Below are 23,392 nucleotides of genomic sequence, written 5' to 3'. Positions count from 1 at the left end.
ATCTGATTCAAGCATTCAAAATTCTAAAAGGTATTGACAATGTCGACCCAGGGGACTTTTTCGACCTGAAAAATGAAACAAGGACCAGGGGTCACAAATGGAGATTAGATAAAGGGGCATTCAGAACTGTGCTGTTCCAGAACTCAGAACTCTCTGGCTGCTATCTGCTGCAGCCATGCTCTTTTGGTATGCTATGGAATCCATTTTACCATGTAATGAAACTAAATTTCCTGTGCCATTAGAGTAAAAACCACCCCACAGAAGGATACTACCACCTCCATGCTTTGTATGCCTCACCAGACTTTCTCCAAACGTAACGACTAACAGCGTGACCAAATAGCTTGATTTTTGTTTCATCACTACACAAAACCTTTGACCAGAACTCATATTCATCATTCAAATGCTGTTTTGCAAACTTTAAGCGATTTTCCTTGTGAAATTTTCCTAAGAGTGGCTTTTTCCTTGGCCTGCGACCATTGAGACCTTCTCCATGCAATACTTGACTTATGGTTGAAATAGAAACCCCAGTCCCACTTGCAGCCAATTCACTTTGAATATCTTTGGCAGTGAATCTCGGATTGTTATTAACCTTCCTCACAATTCTTTTACTTGTTCTTGGTGAAAGAACCTTCTTTCTTCCAGACCGAGGGAGCGTTGTGAATGTACCATGAGTCTTGTACTTGTTACTAGATAATAGAAACAATAGTTGAAATTGGGATACTCAAATGATTGGAAATGTTCTTGTATCCTTCTCCAGCTTTATGACAATATATCATTTTCTGCCTAAGGTCTTCATATAGCTCTTTACTTTTTCCCATATTGACATTGGTAATAACAGCAATCATCCTATGTCTAACCCTTTTATACTCTCTAAGAATGTTCACCTACAATCCAGCATTTTCTAGAATTAGGTTCTACATTATCATATTGAAATTTCTAGCACCTTGTATATAATATTATCATAGCATCAACAGGTATGAATACTTTTGAGTTAACATTTTTGGAGTTTTGCAAAAAAGTAAATAAATAATCTATTTCTTGTAACTTTTTTTGCTACAAAAGATTTTCTCTATAATTCTTTGTTCTTGAGAAATTCCTAGAAGTTTTAAATTTCCATTGGGGTATGTAAACTTCTGACTACAACTGTATATATGCAATAAGGCCCAACAGGGTGTCCGTATACGTCGAATATACGGACACCTCAGGGTGTTGTGCGGCACAAGACGAAGTCGAGTCCCTCCAACCCCCGAGAAGTCTGTATATTCAATGTATACGGAAACCCTGAAGGGCCTTATTGCATTTATAATTCAGGTAAAACAGGATTTCAAGAAAATAAATCAAGTTTTGAGAATTTTTTTTTTTTTTTTTTTTTTAATTAAATATCCTTACACCAATGCAGTCCCATTTTTTATTTGGAACTACACATTAAGTTAAGCTGAGTAAATTAATTAAATTGAAACATGCAAAAGAAAGTGCATCTGTATTTTTGATATTGTGTACATTGCCATTGAAAAGACAAACCAGGGGGCAGAGTTGAGACAACACTGAGTTATTTTTTCCCTTGTCAGTGCAGACACTGTTTGAGCAGAACAGATGGGAGAAATAAAAATAAATTTCTCGGATTTCAGTAATTTTTCAAGGTCTGTATCAGAGAGGGATGGATAATGTGTAGAAGTGTCTTTTTTGTGTTTTTCTGTAGTGTTTACAAACCATTAAAAATACATTATTTGAGTGACAAAGTCAGGGTGAGTGAGTATAAAGACAGCAATTTTTATTTTTTATTTTTTTTATTTTGTAAAAAAAATCGGCATGTCTACACTTACTACTTTTGAGGGGTTTTATTTTTTGCAGATAATAGGTCACTCAGTTTTATAGTTACAGCTGTACATCTGTAACTGTAAACAAGATGGCTACCGGTACTTTAAATTGTGTGAGACAGCGCAGTGATTTCGAATATATGACAAGGTTCCAACTGTCAGTATCCATCCAATATACGGACAGCTGGAATCTTGCTCAACCAATCACATTGCTTGTTTCACGTTCCATTGCCAGCCCTGGATTTTATTTATATATATATATATATATATATATATATATATATATATATATATATATATATATATATATATATATATATATATATATATATATATATATATATATATATATACACAGTGCTCACTCGCTATAACGCGGGTCTCGGGGGACACACAATATGAGCGTTATAACCGAAGACCATTATAAACCTCAAAATGGAGCGAGATAACCAGTGGAGTACCACAGGGATCAGTATTTGTCATCTGCTATTCCTAATCTACATTAATGACTTAGATTCTAGTATAGTAAGCAAACCTGTTAAATTTGCAGATGACACAAAAATAGGAGGAGTGGCAAACACCGCTGCAGCAGCGAAGGTCATTCAAAATGATCTAGACAGCATTCAGAACTGGGCAGACACATGGCAAATGACATTTGATAGAGAAAAGTGTAAGGTACTGCATGCAGACAATAACAATGTGCTTTATAAATATCATATGGGAGATACTGAAATTGAAGAAGGAATCTATGAAAAAGACCTAGGAGTTTATGTTGAATCAGAAATGTCTTCATCTAGACAATGTGGGGAAGCTATAAAAAGGTCAATATATTGTGAAAAGTGTTGAATTTAAATCAAGAGAAGTAATGATATAAAACTTTACAATGCATTAGTAGGACCTCATCTAGAATATTGTGTACAGTTCTGGTCACCTCTCTACAAAAAGGATATTGCACTCTAGAAAGACTGCAAAGAAGGACCAGAACTATTCCTAGTTTATGTTGTATGCAGACAGGCTGAAATAATTGAATCTATTCAGTCTTGAACAAAGAAGACTATGCAGTGATCTGATTCAAGCATTCAAAATTCTAAAAGGTATTGACAATGTCGACCCAGGGGACTTTTTCGACCTGAAAAATGAAACAAGGACCAGGGGTCACAAATGGAGATTAGATAAAGGGGCATTCAGAACAGAGAATTGTGGGAGTCTGGAACAACTCCCCAGTAATGTTATTGGGGCAGCAGTGTGGTGTAGTGGTTAGGGCTCTGGACTCTTGACCAGAGGGTCGTGGGTTCAATCCCCAATGGGGGACACTGCTGCTGTACCCTTGAGCAAGGTACTTTACCTAGATTGCTCCAGTAAAAACCTAACTGTATAAATGGGTAATTGTATGTAAAAATAATGTGATATCTTGTAATAATTGTAAGTCGCCCTGGATAAGGGCGTCGGCTAAGAAATAAATAATAATAATAATAATAATAATAATAATAATAATAATAATAATAATAATTGAAACCGACACCCTGGGATACTTCAAGAAGCTGCTTGATGAGATTCTGGGATCAATAAGCTACTAACAGCCAAGCGATCAAGATGGGCCGAATGGCCTCCTCTCATTTGTAAACTTTCTTATGTTCTTATGTGATTGGTTCTCATCACTGTCAGTCTTGCCCCTTTTCAAAGGAATGCCTTTCATCTCCACTCCTCACAAGAGAAAATGGCTAAATGTAAAAAAAAAAAACACTTCTGAATCAGGTTATTACTGGATGTAATATACACTGTTTAAACGTGTTTGAGAGTTTCAAGTTAATATTTTTTCTCTTTCCCTCCATCTCTTGCTCAAAGTAGATTAGATTAGAGTTGTAGAAATTCCTTTGCGTTATCACAAACTGAAATCTCTGCACAGGCCATTCTGGAAGACTTTGACGAATCACCTTTTGACAAGACAACGGATATTTGAGTGAACTGCCAATCATGAGCTGTGGGCAAGACCAAGGAATGGCTCAGAGACGAGCTAACCAGTGTTTAGGCACATTGTGTCACGTCAAACCCCGCCCATGAATTCAACGATCCAATCACGATGGGTCGGCGTTTAATTCAAAAAGACTGGGACAGGCAAAGAAAGTAGTGATGGGGAATGTAAGGGAAGCTGAACCGCTCTGAAGAAAGTAGTGATGGGGAATGTAAGGGAAGCTGAACCGCTCTGAAGAAAGTAGTGATGGGGAATGTAAGGGAAGCTGAACCGCTCTGAAGAAAGTAGTGATGGGGAATGTAAGGGAAGCTGAACTGCTCTGAAGAAAGTAGTGATGGGGAATGTAAGGGAAGCTGAACTGCTCTGAAGAAAGTAGTGATGGGGAATGTAAGGGAAGCTGAACCGCTCTGAAGAAAGTAGTGATGGGGAATGTAAGGGAAGCTGAACCGCTCTGAAGAAAGTAGTGATGGGGAATGTAAGGGAAGCTGAACCGCTCTGAAGAAAGTAGTGATGGGGAATGTAAGGGAAGCTGAACCGCTCTGAAGAAAGTAGTGATGGGGAATGTAAGGGAAGCTGAACCGCTCTGAAGAAAGTAGTGATGGGGAATGTAAGGGAAGCTGAACCGCTCTGAAGAAAGTAGTGATGGGGAATGTAAGGGAAGCTGAACCGCTCTGAAGAAAGTAGTGATGGGGAATGTAAGGGAAGCTGAACCGCTCTGAAGAAAGTAGTGATGGGGAATGTAAGGGAAGCTGAACCGCTCTGAAGAAAGTAGTGATGGGGAATGTAAGGGAAGCTGAACTGCTCTGAAGAAAGTAGTGATGGGGAATGTAAGGGAAGCTGAACTGCTCTGAAGAAAGTAGTGATGGGGAATGTAAGGGAAGCTGAACTGCTCTGAAGAAAGTAGTGATGGGGAATGTAAGGGAAGCTGAACTGCTCTGAAGAAAGTAGTGATGGGGAATGTAAGGGAAGCTGAACTGCTCTGAAGAAAGTAGTGATGGGGAATGTAAGGGAAGCTGAACTGCTCTGAAGAAAGTAGTGATGGGGAATGTAAGGGAAGCTGAACTGCTCTGAAGAAAGTAGTGATGGGGAATGTAAGGGAAGCTGAACTGCTCTGAAGAAAGTAGTGATGGGGAATGTAAGGGAAGCTGAACTGCTCTGAAGAAAGTAGTGATGGGGAATGTAAGGGAAGCTGAACTGCTCTGAAGAAAGTAGTGATGGGGAATGTAAGGGAAGCTGAACTGCTCTGAAGAAAGTAGTGATGGGGAATGTAAGGGAAGCTGAACTGCTCTGAAGAAAGTAGTGATGGGGAATGTAAGGGAAGCTGAACTGCTCTGAAGAAAGTAGTGATGGGGAATGTAAGGGAAGCTGAACTGCTCTGAAGAAAGTAGTGATGGGGAATGTAAGGGAAGCTGAACTGCTCTGAAGAAAGTAGTGATGGGGAATGTAAGGGAAGCTGAACTGCTCTGAAGAAAGTAGTGATGGGGAATGTAAGGGAAGCTGAACTGCTCTGAAGAAAGTAGTGATGGGGAATGTAAGGGAAGCTGAACTGCTCTGAAGAAAGTAGTGATGGGGAATGTAAGGGAAGCTGAACTGCTCTGAAGAAAGTAGTGATGGGGAATGTAAGGGAAGCTGAACTGCTCTGAAGAAAGTAGTGATGGGGAATGTAAGGGAAGCTGAACTGCTCTGAAGAAAGTAGTGATGGGGAATGTAAGGGAAGCTGAACTGCTCTGAAGAAAGTAGTGATGGGGAATGTAAGGGAAGCTGAACTGCTCTGAAGAAAGTAGTGATGGGGAATGTAAGGGAAGCTGAACTGCTCTGAAGAAAGTAGTGATGGGGAATGTAAGGGAAGCTGAACTGCTCTGAAGAAAGTAGTGATGGGGAATGTAAGGGAAGCTGAACTGCTCTGAAGAAAGTAGTGATGGGGAATGTAAGGGAAGCTGAACTGCTCTGAAGAAAGTAGTGATGGGGAATGTAAGGGAAGCTGAACTGCTCTGAAGAAAGTAGTGATGGGGAATGTAAGGGAAGCTGAACTGCTCTGAAGAAAGTAGTGATGGGGAATGTAAGGGAAGCTGAACTGCTCTGAAGAAAGTAGTGATGGGGAATGTAAGGGAAGCTGAACTGCTCTGAAGAAAGTAGTGATGGGGAATGTAAGGGAAGCTGAACTGCTCTGAAGAAAGTAGTGATGGGGAATGTAAGGGAAGCTGAACTGCTCTGAAGAAAGTAGTGATGGGGAATGTAAGGGAAGCTGAACTGCTCTGAAGAAAGTAGTGATGGGGAATGTAAGGGAAGCTGAACTGCTCTGAAGAAAGTAGTGATGGGGAATGTAAGGGAAGCTGAACTGCTCTGAAGAAAGTAGTGATGGGGAATGTAAGGGAAGCTGAACTGCTCTGAAGAAAGTAGTGATGGGGAATGTAAGGGAAGCTGAACTGCTCTGAAGAAAGTAGTGATGGGGAATGTAAGGGAAGCTGAACTGCTCTGAAGAAAGTAGTGATGGGGAATGTAAGGGAAGCTGAACTGCTCTGAAGAAAGTAGTGATGGGGAATGTAAGGGAAGCTGAACTGCTCTGAAGAAAGTAGTGATGGGGAATGTAAGGGAAGCTGAACTGCTCTGAAGAAAGTAGTGATGGGGAATGTAAGGGAAGCTGAACTGCTCTGAAGAAAGTAGTGATGGGGAATGTAAGGGAAGCTGAACTGCTCTGAAGAAAGTAGTGATGGGGAATGTAAGGGAAGCTGAACTGCTCTGAAGAAAGTAGTGATGGGGAATGTAAGGGAAGCTGAACTGCTCTGAAGAAAGTAGTGATGGGGAATGTAAGGGAAGCTGAACTGCTCTGAAGAAAGTAGTGATGGGGAATGTAAGGGAAGCTGAACTGCTCTGAAGAAAGTAGTGATGGGGAATGTAAGGGAAGCTGAACTGCTCTGAAGAAAGTAGTGATGGGGAATGTAAGGGAAGCTGAACTGCTCTGAAGAAAGTAGTGATGGGGAATGTAAGGGAAGCTGAACTGCTCTGAAGAAAGTAGTGATGGGGAATGTAAGGGAAGCTGAACTGCTCTGAAGAAAGTAGTGATGGGGAATGTAAGGGAAGCTGAACTGCTCTGAAGAAAGTAGTGATGGGGAATGTAAGGGAAGCTGAACTGCTCTGAAGAAAGTAGTGATGGGGAATGTAAGGGAAGCTGAACTGCTCTGAAGAAAGTAGTGATGGGGAATGTAAGGGAAGCTGAACTGCTCTGAAGAAAGTAGTGATGGGGAATGTAAGGGAAGCTGAACTGCTCTGAAGAAAGTAGTGATGGGGAATGTAAGGGAAGCTGAACTGCTCTGAAGAAAGTAGTGATGGGGAATGTAAGGGAAGCTGAACTGCTCTGAAGAAAGTAGTGATGGGGAATGTAAGGGAAGCTGAACTGCTCTGAAGAAAGTAGTGATGGGGAATGTAAGGGAAGCTGAACTGCTCTGAAGAAAGTAGTGATGGGGAATGTAAGGGAAGCTGAACTGCTCTGAAGAAAGTAGTGATGGGGAATGTAAGGGAAGCTGAACTGCTCTGAAGAAAGTAGTGATGGGGAATGTAAGGGAAGCTGAACTGCTCTGAAGAAAGTAGTGATGGGGAATGTAAGGGAAGCTGAACTGCTCTGAAGAAAGTAGTGATGGGGAATGTAAGGGAAGCTGAACTGCTCTGAAGAAAGTAGTGATGGGGAATGTAAGGGAAGCTGAACTGCTCTGAAGAAAGTAGTGATGGGGAATGTAAGGGAAGCTGAACTGCTCTGAAGAAAGTAGTGATGGGGAATGTAAGGGAAGCTGAACTGCTCTGAAGAAAGTAGTGATGGGGAATGTAAGGGAAGCTGAACTGCTCTGAAGAAAGTAGTGATGGGGAATGTAAGGGAAGCTGAACTGCTCTGAAGAAAGTAGTGATGGGGAATGTAAGGGAAGCTGAACTGCTCTGAAGAAAGTAGTGATGGGGAATGTAAGGGAAGCTGAACTGCTCTGAAGAAAGTAGTGATGGGGAATGTAAGGGAAGCTGAACTGCTCTGAAGAAAGTAGTGATGGGGAATGTAAGGGAAGCTGAACTGCTCTGAAGAAAGTAGTGATGGGGAATGTAAGGGAAGCTGAACTGCTCTGAAGAAAGTAGTGATGGGGAATGTAAGGGAAGCTGAACTGCTCTGAAGAAAGTAGTGATGGGGAATGTAAGGGAAGCTGAACTGCTCTGAAGAAAGTAGTGATGGGGAATGTAAGGGAAGCTGAACTGCTCTGAAGAAAGTAGTGATGGGGAATGTAAGGGAAGCTGAACTGCTCTGAAGAAAGTAGTGATGGGGAATGTAAGGGAAGCTGAACTGCTCTGAAGAAAGTAGTGATGGGGAATGTAAGGGAAGCTGAACTGCTCTGAAGAAAGTAGTGATGGGGAATGTAAGGGAAGCTGAACTGCTCTGAAGAAAGTAGTGATGGGGAATGTAAGGGAAGCTGAACTGCTCTGAAGAAAGTAGTGATGGGGAATGTAAGGGAAGCTGAACTGCTCTGAAGAAAGTAGTGATGGGGAATGTAAGGGAAGCTGAACTGCTCTGAAGAAAGTAGTGATGGGGAATGTAAGGGAAGCTGAACTGCTCTGAAGAAAGTAGTGATGGGGAATGTAAGGGAAGCTGAACTGCTCTGAAGAAAGTAGTGATGGGGAATGTAAGGGAAGCTGAACTGCTCTGAAGAAAGTAGTGATGGGGAATGTAAGGGAAGCTGAACTGCTCTGAAGAAAGTAGTGATGGGGAATGTAAGGGAAGCTGAACTGCTCTGAAGAAAGTAGTGATGGGGAATGTAAGGGAAGCTGAACTGCTCTGAAGAAAGTAGTGATGGGGAATGTAAGGGAAGCTGAACTGCTCTGAAGAAAGTAGTGATGGGGAATGTAAGGGAAGCTGAACTGCTCTGAAGAAAGTAGTGATGGGGAATGTAAGGGAAGCTGAACTGCTCTGAAGAAAGTAGTGATGGGGAATGTAAGGGAAGCTGAACTGCTCTGAAGAAAGTAGTGATGGGGAATGTAAGGGAAGCTGAACTGCTCTGAAGAAAGTAGTGATGGGGAATGTAAGGGAAGCTGAACTGCTCTGAAGAAAGTAGTGATGGGGAATGTAAGGGAAGCTGAACTGCTCTGAAGAAAGTAGTGATGGGGAATGTAAGGGAAGCTGAACTGCTCTGAAGAAAGTAGTGATGGGGAATGTAAGGGAAGCTGAACTGCTCTGAAGAAAGTAGTGATGGGGAATGTAAGGGAAGCTGAACTGCTCTGAAGAAAGTAGTGATGGGGAATGTAAGGGAAGCTGAACTGCTCTGAAGAAAGTAGTGATGGGGAATGTAAGGGAAGCTGAACTGCTCTGAAGAAAGTAGTGATGGGGAATGTAAGGGAAGCTGAACTGCTCTGAAGAAAGTAGTGATGGGGAATGTAAGGGAAGCTGAACTGCTCTGAAGAAAGTAGTGATGGGGAATGTAAGGGAAGCTGAACTGCTCTGAAGAAAGTAGTGATGGGGAATGTAAGGGAAGCTGAACTGCTCTGAAGAAAGTAGTGATGGGGAATGTAAGGGAAGCTGAACTGCTCTGAAGAAAGTAGTGATGGGGAATGTAAGGGAAGCTGAACTGCTCTGAAGAAAGTAGTGATGGGGAATGTAAGGGAAGCTGAACTGCTCTGAAGAAAGTAGTGATGGGGAATGTAAGGGAAGCTGAACTGCTCTGAAGAAAGTAGTGATGGGGAATGTAAGGGAAGCTGAACTGCTCTGAAGAAAGTAGTGATGGGGAATGTAAGGGAAGCTGAACTGCTCTGAAGAAAGTTTCTGAAGCATGGAGAAAGCAATGGGAAAGTGTGCTGGCATCATGGGAGAATCTATGGCTAAAATCATGGAAGGCTGAAATCAGCTTTGAAGAGAGCCTTAGCTCTTTGCCCTACAAGAGACTGAAACAGTAAACAGGACACTGCCTTGATCTGAAAGCGGGTCTTGGTCTTCACGTCAAAGCATAGCCAGCAGCTGGGCCTACAGCATGATCCTTTTTTATATTTCTGACACGTTGTGTGAAAGTTGATTATTGTCAAGGAAATCCGAGTTTACATGATCATGAACTTAAATAAGGTATATCTTATTTCTCATTTTGACGTGGAGAGGACCCAACAGAGTGAAGAATAAAATTGACTACATACTCACCAACAAGAAGCACACCATACAAGATGTCTCAGTACTAAACAATTTTAACACAGGAAGTGACCACAGACTTGTAAGATGCAAAATACACCCAAACACAGCACTGGAGAGAGCGAAACTCGTGATGACGAAATCCAGTACAATCAAAGTAGAAATTCTCCAGAAGCAAAGCCTGGTGTTTCAACCGGAACTGAAGAAAAGATTCAGTGCTCTTCAAGATCTGCAGAAAGATGAAGCATCGAGGTAAACAAAATCTATGAGGAAGTGATGCAAGTAGTTGCAGAAACAGCAAAAAACATCGCTGGAACACAGAGTACAAAATGTGATCAGAAGATCACACAAGAGACAAAAGACCTCATGAAGAAAGCAGCAGTGTGGAGTAGTGGTTAGGGCTCTGGACTCTTGACAGGAGGGTCGTGGGTTCAATCCCCAGTGGGGGACACTGCTGTTGTACCCTTGAGCAAGGTACTTTACCTAGATTGCTCCAGTAAAAACCCAACTGTATAAATGGGTAATTGTATGTGAAAATAATGTGATATCTGTATAATGTGAAATAATGTGATACCTTGTAACAATTGTAAGTCGCCCTGGATAAGGGCGTCTGCTAATAAATAAATAATAATAATAATAAAAGAAAGAAAGGGAAATGAAACAAACAGCAGCTCTGCAGTCAAAGATTGAATACATTGAGCTCTGCAAGACAGTAAGAAAGCGCATTACTGAGGATATACGGTCGTTCAGCTGTAGGTTGGTAGAAAAAACTATTGATAGCAACCAAAGCATGAAGAAAGCAAAACAAAGACTAATCGTCGGGGAAAAAACAGATTTTAGCAATCAAACAAGAGGACGTCATCAAGAACCAGAAATTGATTTTGAAGAGAGTCGAAGACTTTTACAGAAAATTATATCAAGCGTGCAGCAGATGATGAAGACGAGACGGAAAAAACACAACCCGAGGAAGAAGCATGCTATCAAACATATGAAGACAGGAAAGTGATACTTTTACATAAGAAAGGAGATAAAGAAGACCTTAAGAACTACAGACCTGTTAGTTTACTTCCTATAATCTACACAAATTTGCCAAGATACTCACCAACATACTGCAAGATAAGTTTGACACGTCACAATCAAATGAGCAAGCAGGATTCAGGAGTAGATTTAGCACAATGGATCATCTTCAAGTTGTTCTGCAAGTGATCAAACCAGCAACGAGTACGAACTACCACTTTGCTTGGGATTCATCGACTATGAAAAAGCCTTTGACTCTGTTTACACAAGATCTGTATTAAGCTCTGAAAAAACAAGGATTTGAGAAAAAGGAATTGAGAGACTTGATCAGCACTATATACAAGAACGCAACATCCACAGTAAGACTCCATAAAAACAGCAACAAAATCAAGATTAAAAAAGGAGTGTCAAGGAGATACAATTTCCCCAAAGCTCTTCACGGCCACCCTAGAAGACATTTTCAAAACACTGGATTGGGAAAGTAAGGGGCCGACGATCATGGAGCCTACTTGAATCACCTATGATTTGCTGACGACATCCTCATATTTACAACGTGCCCACAAGAATTAAAAACAAAGATGCATGCTGGGAATAACAAGAAGAGAAGGAAATGAAAGGAATGGACAAGAGTGCAACAAAGTTATGCAATGTTATGAGTGAAAAAACTGAAATGCATACCTGTCAACTCCTATGGGTTTTCTGTATTTCTTACGTTTTTTTACGGGAAAAGCAAAACCTCACGGCCAGGGAAAAACATGCAGGGCACGCGAGTCACTGATTGCTTCCTTCAAAAAAGGCTGAAGCAGTTCACAAAAATGCCACCGCCAACAAAAAAACACAAAACTGGAAAGTTGTACAGTGGACGGTACCTTAAGGAATGGGAGGACAAACCTGAATTTTGTGGCTTGATAAGGGCTTCTCCTGACAGCGGGGGTTACGCATTGTGTATTCCATGTAAGAAGAATGTGAAATGTTAAAGATGTTAATAATAATGAACACAGCAAATGATGAAAAAGCTTTTTCTGCAGATTTCAATTAATAAACTGGGAGAAGTTCTTCAGGTTTGGAAGCATTCCTTAAGGGTTTGAAAGCTCTGGTATACAAGTTGGGCTCAGAAAGGGTTGACAGGGATGGAAATGGCAGTGGGGCAGACATGTAGCAAGAAGAACAGACCATCGCTGGACCAAGGAGGTACTAGACTGGATACCAAGAGATATTAAGCAACCAAGAATATCTCCAGGAAGATGACAAGATGAAATTAGGAAACACGCCGGAGCAACGTGGATGAGGGACGCAGCAGACAAGCAGGGGAGGCCTTCATCCAGCAGTGGATTGAAAAAGGCTAATGGATGAAGAGATATATATATATATATATATATATATATATATATATATATATATAACAAAATAATTCCAGCAACTATTATTTTCTATGTACAGTAACATCACTTTGTAGATCTCTCGTTTGCCTATGTGAAAGATGCACACATTCCACTCCCTGTCCCGTTGCAGGAATGCATGGCACACGTTTAGACAAAGACTCAATTAAAAAAAAACAACATTCTGAATGTTTGCTATAATTTAGTGCATTTTTCATAGAAGAATAATAGTGAAATATGAGACCTATGAAACTACATTAGAGATGTACACTGTAACACAGCGTTTCACCAGCAGGGGTCTCAGACGGAAGCGCCTGTTTTGTTAGAATTAGACAGAAAAGTGCTGTTGGTGATAAAAATGAAACCTCTTCAGGTCATAATCACTTGTGTTTGCTTTAGCCCACAACGCTCCATTCACGGAGGTGTGGCTGCATTTCCCTGTGTAAAATCAATGAATTTAGGTTTTCATAGTCTATAACTGCAGACAACTAAGACCATGTCTAAAATTAGCATGTAGATGTTTCATCTGATATAGTGTGTATTAGCATGTAGATGTCTCATCTGATATAGAGTGTATTAGCATGTAGATGTTTCATCGGATATAGAGTGTATTAGCATGTAGATGTTTCATCGGATATAGAGTGTATTAGCATGTAGATGTTTCATCTGATATAGAGTGTATTAGCATGTAGATGTTTCATCGGATATAGAGTGTATTAGCATGTAGATGTTTCATCTGATATAGAGTGTATTAACATGTAGATGTTTCATCTGATATAGTGTGTATATGCATGTAGATGTCTCATCTGATATAGTGTGTATTAGCATTTAAGTGAGGCTGAAACCATGACCCCAGTACAAAGAAATGAGGCTGCTTTGCTTTGGTCTTTTTGTTCATTCCTACCTGTGGTGTCGTAGGGAGGAGATACCTCCACTAGATCACAGCCGACAATGTTCATCCCACGACATCCACGGATTATTTCCAGAGCCTGAAAAACATGGTACAGCATAGAACAACCCCCATGTCTGCATCTAGTATTTGAAGTGTAAGAAATCCATCAGTAACCCTACAAATACAGTAGAACAAACATGGGGTTTCTTGCACCACTTGTTGTAAGAGGACAGGTTAATTGGTACACACTGGTGTACCAGGTATACCTGGAGATTAAGGGATGTAACAAGTTGCTCTTAAGCTCTCAAGTTTTGTGTTTCTTTATTTGTAGTTTTGTCATGACATCCTTTTAAAAAATCAACTGGAGTAAATGCTTTGCTGTTTTTGAGTCAGAGTTTATTGTGCACTTCCAAGAAGCTAAAACATCTGCTTGACTAGATTTCTCATAGTTTTGCTTTATAAACTGAACAGGAAACACCAGTCCAGATCCCCTGTTCACCTACCTGACTGGGAGTGAGCCCTGCGATCTCTGGAGTGCCTGTGCCGGGTGCGTAGGAAGGATCCAGAGCATCAATGTCAAAGCTGAGATACACAGGGCCATCGCCAACCTGCTTTCGGATTGCTGTCATCAGCGGGGTCAACGACTTCCACCAGCACTCCTCCGCCTGTACCACTCGGAAACCCTGTGACATCAATTCACAAATCACTTCACAAAGCCTACCACTTATCCATTACATACACAGGTGAAATGTGCAGTGTTGCGAGAGTTTTGTTACAGCACACATGTATTTTCATTTTCAAACCTCTGGTACTTCTTTAGGTTAATGGAGGCTCAGTTTCTATTCTTATTCTCGGTTATCTGTTTGCACTTCCTGGGTCATTTCACCTCAGCAGTGTCTTCTGGGTCGTGTTACTGGCTGAAAGCATGTCTACCCTCCAGGTGTAAGACCATGCAAGTGCAACACTATCTTAAAGCATGGCTTGCAAACAGAGATTTCTTTCAAAACTGGACATTTGAGACTCCCATATGGAATGGGAAGATGCACATGTACCCTGATGACGGTGGTTACTTTCAAGACGATAGAACACTAATCCACCATGTCAGAATTGTATGTGAATGCTTTGAGAAGCATGACCCAGACATCACATTACATTGAACCAGTAACCAGGACCAGTGGACAGCTGAAATTAAGTTGAGAGACGTAGGACAAAGGAGACACTTTTACATACAGAGTGGTGATGGTATGAAATGGGTTACCAAGCTGAAATGTTATTGATGCTGAGAAGACTGTCTGAAAGAACCAGCCCAGTTCTGTGCATCTGTTGGTTGAGATGGCTGGTTTGGAGCCCCACCTGTTCTCTGTTCCACTGGTATGCGTCAGCTGAGTAGGCCGAGCCTCGCAGTCCGATCTGGGCAACTCTTTGACAGTCCAGGAGCCCCTCCTCCACGCAGCGGCGGAACGGTGTGCCGTGACCAATCTTCTCTCCGAGGACCACGTCGCTGGTGTCTGCATGGGCGTCCACGTGGATTAGTCCCACCGGCCCGTGTCTGCAGGAAACAAGAATAGGAGGGCACTGTCAAACCTGCTGGGGACCATCTAAGCATATAACAGAAGCTCCAATACATTATCACTGCTCTCAGTATCATCACAATGCATTACCACAGCTCTCATCAGCATCATCACAATACATTATCACTGCTCTCATCAGCATCATCATAATGTATTATCACTGCTCTCAGCATCATCACAATGCATTATCACTGTTCTCAGCATCATCACAATACATTATCACTGCCTCAGCATCATCACAATGCATTATCACTGCTCTCATCAGCATCATCACAATACATTATCACTGCTCTCATGTGGTTTCACAGGGCAGGGCATGTGGTTTCACAGGTCATGTGGTTTCACAGGTCAGGTGGGTTTTCTCTGGAATGCTCTTGAACAGAAAGTAGTTTGCAGGGGGGGAATGACATTTTAAATACACACTTACTTCTCAGAAACTGCCTGGAGAATTGGATAAGATATTGTATGATCTCCACCTGTAAAGAAACAAATATCACAACTCAAATTAGGCTAAACATTGTAAGGAGACTGTGTCCTGGAATCAATAGTTTTTCCTAGAGAGACTGCAGCTGCTACACTTCTTCCAGTTCACTCTTCTGGCACGGTGCTGCATGAGAAACAGCCATTGCTGGCTTTCCAGTTTGTTTACATGGTAATGGTATTTTCAATGTGAATGAAAACAGGCCTTTAAATAAAATAATCCCACCCTTTTCTTAATCTATTTATATCTGAATTTCCAACAAAGTCATCCTTAACTGTCTGGAAACATTTCACTGTATAGAAAAACACCCAACTTAGAGTAAAGGGAACAGCCATTACAGATGTGATATCTGTGAGATCTACAAAATGGGCCGAGTTATATTCAAAAGAGTCAGCCCTGTAAATATGGAATAAAGTAAAGACACATGTTCCCCTATTTGTATTGCAGTATAAACTGGTAGCAACATGAACTGACAAGTTTGTGTTTAACATGACATTACACTTAGCATGACATTTTATGGCCAAATTAGAAAAAAAAGACAGAACAAGTATCCAGATGTTAGAGACTGGACTGCCTTTTGACTGCCCATCTCTATAATGTATATGTTAGGACCCCAGCATCGGGTTGAATCTTCTCGTGTTTGGGGAGGGGTTGTCTTGTGAATGACCCCGTCATCGCAATGCAGAAAATTCACTGAAGAAGATCATCTGAAAACACAAAGTAACTCAAGCAGTGAGCAGCAAGGTCACAGTGTGGGTCAGCTCCAATTAAAGCTGCACTACCACATTAGCTGCACCGTGCACAACAGAGTACCATCATTTTTTCTGTATTCAGAATTATTATTTATTCATTTATTTATTTTATTAGCAGACGTCCTTATCCAGGGCAACTTACAATTGTTACAAAATATCACATTTCACAATATCACATTACAGATAAGAGCAGTTGTAAAGTTCAAAGAAATCAGTAGCAAAAGATCAAATCCAAATAAGAGCAAACATAAAGAACACAGTAAATAATTACCTTTAAGAGAGAGTTCAACTAAGAGCAGTTAGCTTATAGTAAAAATATTTGCTTATACGAGTAAGGTCCAGTAAGAGCACGCAGTAAGTACGCTGAATGGATGAGAATGATTACCTGTAGATAACTGACCTTGTCTTTCGTTACTGTTGTCTAGCAACTAGCAGGTCCATGGCTGCTGCGTCGGACTTGAATGCTAATTACTCCAAAGTATTCCTTGCTACCATGGTAACTGTGAAACAGGCTCAACCTCACAGAACAGCGAGCAGAACTGTGATTACATGATAACTGTGGAACAGACACAACCTCACAGAACAGCGAGCAGGAGAAGTGTGATTACATGATAACTGTGGAACAGACAAACCTCACAGAACAGCGAGCAGAAGTGTGATTACATGATAACCGTGGAACAGACACAACCTCACAGAACAGCGAGCAGAAGTGTGATTACATGATAACCGTGGAACAGACACAACCTCACAGAACAGCGAGCAGAAGTGTGATTACATGATAACTGTGGAACAGACACAACCTCACAGAACAGCAAGCAGAAGTGTGATTACAGTGGCTCTCAAAAGTATTCACCCCCCTTGGACTTTCCGACATTTTATTGTGTTACAACATGGAATCAAAATGAATTTAATTAGGAGTTTTTGCCACTGATCAACACAAAAAAAGTCCATAATGTCAAAGTGAAAATTAAAATCTACAAATTGTTCTAAATTAATTACAAATATAAAACAGAAAATAATTGATTGCATAAGTATTCACCCCCTTTGCTATGACACACCTAAATAAGCTCTGGTGCAACCAATTGTCTTTAGAAGTCACATAATTAGTTGAATGGAGTCCACCTGTGTGCAATTAAGGTGTTTCACATGATTTCAGGTTAATCAGTGTTAGGATCAGTGGTAGGATATAAGAACATTTCCAAGGCATTGAATACCCCCCGGAGCACAGTAAAGTCCATTATTAAGAAATGGAGAGAATATAGCACAAATGTGAATCTGTCTAGAACAGGTCGTCCTCAAAAACTGAGTATCCGAGCGAGAAGGGCACTAGTCAGGGAGGCCACCAAGAGGCCTATGGCAACTCTAAAGGAGTTACAGTCTTCCACGGCTGAGCTGGGAGACACTGTACATATGGCAACAATAGCCCGGGTGCTTCACAAAACTGGCCTTTATGGGAGTGGCAAAAAGAAAGCCATTGTTGAAAAAATCTCACATCAAATCTCGGCTACAGTTTGCCAGAAGGCATGTGGGAGACTCTGAGACCACGTGGAAGAAGATTCTAATGTCTGATGAGACCAAAATAGAGCTTTTTGGCCTCAACGCTAAGCGTTATGTTTGGCGCAAGCCTAACACCACACATCATCCTGAGAACACCATCCCTACCGTGAAGCATGGTGGTGGCAGCATCATGCTATGGCGATGCTTCTCTGCGTCAGGGCCTGGAGAGCTCATGAAGATAGAGGGCAATATGGATGCAGCAAAGTACAGAGAAATCCTGGAGGAAAACCTGCTGAAGTCTACAAGAGACCTGGGACTTGGGAGAAGATTCATCTTCCAGCAGGACAATGACCCCAAACATACAGCCAAAGCCACACTGGAGTGGCTTAAAAACAAAAAGGTCAATGTCCTGGAGTGGCCCAGTCAAAGCCCGGACCTTAATCCAATTGAGAATATGTGGAAAGAGTTGAAAATTGCTGTTCACCAAAGGTCCCCATCCAACTTGACGGAGCTTGAGCAATTTTGCAAAGAAGAATTGGCAAAAATTGCAGTGTCCAGATGTGCAAAGCTGGTAGAGACTTATCCAAATAGACTCATGGCTGTAATTGCTGTCAAAGGTGTCTTTACCAAATATTGACTCAAGGGGGTGAATACTTATGCAATCAATAATTTTCTGTTTTGTATTTGTGATTAATTTAGAACAATTTGTAGATTTTATTTTTCACTTTGACATTATGGACTTTTTTGTGTTGATCAGTGGCAAAAACTCCTAATTAAATCCATTTTGATTCCATGTTGTAACACAATAAAATATGGAAAAATCCAGGGGGGTGAATACTTTTGAGAGCCACTGTACATGATAACCATGGAACAGACACAACCTCACTGAACAGCGTGCAGAAGTGTGCTTACATGATAAACGTGGAACAGACACAACCTCACAGAAAAGCGAGCAGAAGTGTGATTACATGATAAACGTGGAACAGACAAAACTGCATGTGAGCCTACATGGAAAATATAAGAAATGTGTTAATAGACATTTCCATAGTAAATCCTTCAGTGTCGTTTGAAAGTCACTTGTAGGCAAAGTTCCCATCTTGTAGACCCTTGTAGTTTCAGCAATTAAAATAAGAAATCTAGATCCAGGTACTTGGTTTCATTAAGCTTTGGATAAAAGCGTCTGCTAAACAACTAATTCAATAAGATGACTAAACCATCCCAACACATTTACATTAATGAATGAATGTTCAATACCAAGCTATACAGTTGGATTTAAAGAGAAACTGCATAAACTGTCATTATCTGTGCACTTGTCATTGAATCTGTTTGTTTGCCAGGACCTAGAACAGGGCAATATCCAACCGTTGTGCTTTTAAAGTGGGTGAATGGTGATTACAAAGTTCACTTTATTAACACAACACAATTTGGACCCACATTTTTAATGTCAGTTAAGACAATAGTCTCACAGAAAGAAACTCCAGTTTAGACAACGTTTGAAGCTGACTTTCAGTCTAGTGTAGCTGTGTTGTGTCGAGCTGTGCGGAGTGCTGCAGGGGGTGTGGCTACGCTGCTGTGTGTCACATGTTTCTGAGAATTCTATTGAAGGACAGGTGTCAGATTCCATTAACAAGGCACACAGACACTACACGCGGGTCATTATCTTTATTATTATTATTATTATTATTATTATCATCTTTATGACCTCCACCATTGGGCACAACTGCAAAGATGAAGCCCATGTTTAGTATGAATGCAGAGTAAGGGTGACATTACAGCCGTGATCTGTTCATATCACCCTAACACTTGAATTCTTTGGGATTCGTTTCTTACCCAGTGTTAATGGAATACAGCCGCCTGCAACAATCTTCTGGTAGGCTTCTCTGATTCGTCTGCAGGTGTCTTTCAGATCGTACATGTTGACATTCACATCCCCAATGTCTGCAACCATCAGAGATTGGTAGGGTGCAGCACGAGTGCTGCCATTGTAAACTCTCATCATGGAGGATTCAGCTCTGATCTGACGAGGTCCAAACCTGCAAACACATTCAGAGAACCCAGACTGTATAATCAATCATCCTACAAATAATCTGCCACTTCCAGATACCCAATCACTTCCTCTTCTGAAGGGTTACGTGATTGCAATTCTACTAGACCATTAGAGTGGAATTGACCCACTTCATTTCCAGCTGTCCTCTGTCCTGGTTTCTGTGCTGCAAAGTATTAGTTAGGGTTAACTTTGTCAACTCCTTTTATATTTTAAAGACTTCAGTCATCCCTCTTAATTCTTCTTCGCTCCAGGCTAAAGAGATTCAGAGCTCGTTCCTTTAAGACCTGGAATTGGTCTTGTTGCTCTTCGCTGGACTCTCACCAGGACCACAATGTCCCTTTGGTGCTGTGGTGACCAGAAATGAACACAATTCTCACCTGTGCATTATACAACCTCATCACAACCTCATTCAATTTGTACTCTACACTTTGCTATCTACCCAAGCATTCTGTGTGCCTTTTTACTGGCTTCCCCTCACTGTCTGGTTGTTGACAGGTTGACAACGCTGAGTCTGTCCTTCTAAGGCAGGAATCTGTTGGGGCCTGTAGGGAGTTCCAGCAATGCTGTAGATACACACAATGCACAATGCTGTAGATACACACAATGCTGTAGATATTATTAATAATAATAATAATAATAATAATAATAATAATAATAATAATAATAATAATAATATTATTATTATTTATTTCTTAGCAGACGCCCTTATCCAGGGCGACTTACAATCGTTACAAGATCTCACATTATGTTTACATACAATTACATTATTTTTTACACATTATTTTTACATACAATTACCCATTTATACAGTTGGGTTTTTACTAAAGCAATCTAGGTAAAGTACCTTGCTCAAAGGTACAGCAGCAACGTCCCCCACCTGGGATTGAACCCACGACCCTCCGGTCAAGAGTCCAGAGCCCTAACCACTACTCCACACTGCACACTCCACCACGTCATATGCTTTGCAATTATCCATTGATGTTGCATCCTCAAAAAAATCAAGCAGATTAGTTAGACACGATCTCCCTTTCCTAAAGCCATGCTGACTGTCTCCCAGGATACTATTACTATATGGGTAATTTTCCATGACAGAGGGAGACTATTGCCCGGTGCTGTAAGGGTGATGTTAAGGCAATAGTTCAACCTATTGTTGCGCCTATGATGAGGTTTTAACCCATTACAGGCCAGAATTTTCAACCACTGATTTATATATATATATATATATATATATATATATATATATATATATATATATATATATATATATATATATATGTACACACATACAGTGCTTCCTCGCTATAAGAGGCTCTCATTAACAAGTTTCCTACGTTATGATGGATTTTTTTCTGGTTATTTTAAAATCTCCTTCAGAAAATGGAATGCAAAACCAAATTATGCAAATTCCATTATTCAACACTTCACTCATAATGGAGCACACTCAGTAGCAGTGCTTCAGCAGGGAGCGGGAGGGTTTGAAACCTGTGCTCAAATCACGTGATCTGCTACTGCTAGTATTGTGGTTCGTAGCAGATAGGATTTTATAATGGAGACTTGCCTCCTCTGAGGAGCCATGACTGCTGTTAATATAGGAATGTTGAATCTGGGGTTTAGTTATATATATGGCCAATGATATTTAAATATATATCTTTTTTTCACTTTGACATTTTGAGGAGGCCTCCCTTGTCTCCCCAGGTCCGGGGTACTGTGTGGACGTTACCGGTTTCAAGTGGTAGTGAAACAATTAGTTTTTTGCTTCACATTGAACTTCACAACAAAGTTTGCAGATGACATTCAAAATGTGAATGCTGTCAGATCAGGATTTTGGTAACACTGAGCATGGGAGCTGCAGCATGCTATTTCCCATATTACAACTGTACACAATTAAAGGGGTGGTCACCAATTCCAGACACAACACTTACAAAATATTTACAATATAAACATACTGAGTTCATTTCAGTCATCAGCTGATAGCAACCAACTTGCTCCTGAAGTGGCACCCTGCAATTGGATTTGGCAACCTTTTTTTTTTCTTGCAAAAGCTTTTGTTAAAGATTTAAAAGATATTGAAATATGATATAACAGTATACTGTTCTAAAAATATATATATTTTAAATATATTTTTGTAAACATATTATTCATATAAAACTCAGTCGTTAGGAATGAAAAAATATATGGAAAAATATATGTATTATGTATGTAACGTTATATAAAATATATTTAACATTTTACAACATATGGAAAATATATTTACAATGTATTTGCTTAAAAATATTTTAAATATATTTAAAATATAATTTCAGGTAACAATATATCAATTATATTGTCCATGTATTTTAGAAATGTATTATTCAATATATTTACTAAACATGTATTATATAATGTATTCACAATATATTACATAATGTAAAGTGCCTGGACACACACCATATTTTGCATGTGTTCCACCAAACAGATTTGAAGCAAATAAATAAGAAAGGAATGGAATTCCGCAGTTTCACCTAAAAATAACTACTAGCTTTAAACATAACGGAATATATCAACATTTTGTAAAACTTCAGTGTATATAAAACACTCAAGTACAAAAATGAAAAGCTTTCAACATATGCTAAAAGGCTGTTTGCATTACAACAGGTGTTGGGCTGCTTCTCTGTAGACCTACTAACACTGTTCTTCTGAAACTATGAGACGTTACAAAAAACTGCTGCTTCCAATTAATTCATTAATAGCTATGGAATTGTTACTGAAAATAGAGCTATGAATGTAAAAAAGAAAAACACTAATAAACTAGAAATACATTTTTACAATTTCATTCTTTTTTCATATTGGTGGGCATACAGTTTAAATATAAGGTGACTTAAAATATGAACAGCCTATTGTGTCCTTGATAGTTATTTTTTATGAGGTATCTGTAACACTTCGGTATCTGCAGAAAGATTGATTAACGACCATATTTGTTCCGTCAAGAATAAACTTACTTACCGAATTAAAATCACAGTGTCTGTGTTTTTATCTGCTGTACATGGATAAACTTATGAAGCCTTGTTTTAAATTTAGTGCTGCCTGACCGTCGCAGTCTCCCATTATATGCAATATATAAATATATTGTTTGAAAACACTGCATACACTTTTAAATATATTAATGTGAATATATTTATTTACAACATATTTTACAATGTATTTTGAATATAATTTAGAAAAATAAAATGTATAAATGTGAATATGTTGATTTACAAAATACATTTATAGTATATTATAAATATATTTAAGCAACATGTCATGTTTAAGAAAATATATTATAAATACATTTCAGGTTTTAAAAATATATAATTCTATATATTAAAAATATATTTATTTTCCGTATGGGTACCTTGCTCCAGGGCGATTGGAGGTGCCAGTGTCAATCGGGACTCCCACAAAAGCTGCGTCAAGTCCCACAGGTGAGTCCTGGATCGGTAGCTTAAACATGGAAGCAATCCCTGAGGGTCTTGCAACAAATTCAGCACTTGGTGGTACATTGAAACGGGATCCAGACAGCCCTCTATATGGGGCCAGCTGGAAAAGGAATCCCTTTGAAAGGAGCTGCTCCCCCCTGTTTGGAGTATGCAAAGCAAACGGCCTCGCACAGCTCTGGTTAATCCTTGCACTATTATTTAAAACCAGAGTTCCAAAAAACGTTCCTCTGTTTAGCATGGATCCACGTATAGAACGAGCAAACATGACTGCAGAAGGTTCGTGCAAATCTGGTGACAAAGACGTTACACAATGCTAGCTGACTGCTGCTGCAGGGCTCTGAGGGGCTGAACTTGAAACTAAAAACACCAC

General features: G+C 40.3%; 1 protein-coding gene across 4 annotated transcripts in view; it reads right to left on the bottom strand.

The window, feature by feature from the left end:
- Positions 1-23,392, bottom strand: part of LOC117425432 (agmatinase, mitochondrial-like) — a 25,812-nt gene extending 2,420 nt beyond the window's left edge. Inside the window, exons 1-8 of one of the 4 annotated variants that reach the window (XM_058993480.1) lie at positions 22,938-23,392; positions 19,351-19,553; positions 15,218-15,266; positions 14,573-14,768; positions 13,723-13,902; positions 13,232-13,316; positions 11,034-11,232; positions 9,533-10,160 (exon numbers count right to left, since the gene is read on the bottom strand). In XM_058993480.1, coding sequence (XP_058849463.1) covers positions 11,210-11,232; positions 13,232-13,316; positions 13,723-13,902; positions 14,573-14,768; positions 15,218-15,266; positions 19,351-19,553; positions 22,938-23,287 — 1,086 coding nt within the window. In that variant the 5' untranslated portion in view covers positions 23,288-23,392 and the 3' untranslated portion in view covers positions 9,533-10,160; positions 11,034-11,209. Of the gene's footprint in view, positions 1-9,532; positions 10,161-11,033; positions 11,233-13,231; positions 13,317-13,722; positions 13,903-14,572; positions 14,769-15,217; positions 15,267-19,350; positions 19,554-22,937 lie in introns of those variants that run through there. The other 3 variants (XM_058993479.1, XM_034042372.3, XM_034042374.3) reach the window with 3 other exon arrangements.

The sequence above is a fragment of the Acipenser ruthenus genome, chromosome 20, assembly GCF_902713425.1.
Source record: "Acipenser ruthenus chromosome 20, fAciRut3.2 maternal haplotype, whole genome shotgun sequence".
Classification (NCBI taxonomy): Eukaryota; Metazoa; Chordata; class Actinopteri; order Acipenseriformes; family Acipenseridae; genus Acipenser; species Acipenser ruthenus.
The sequence above is the reverse complement of the archived record's forward strand: the minus strand, read 5'-3'. Positions and strand labels throughout refer to the sequence as shown.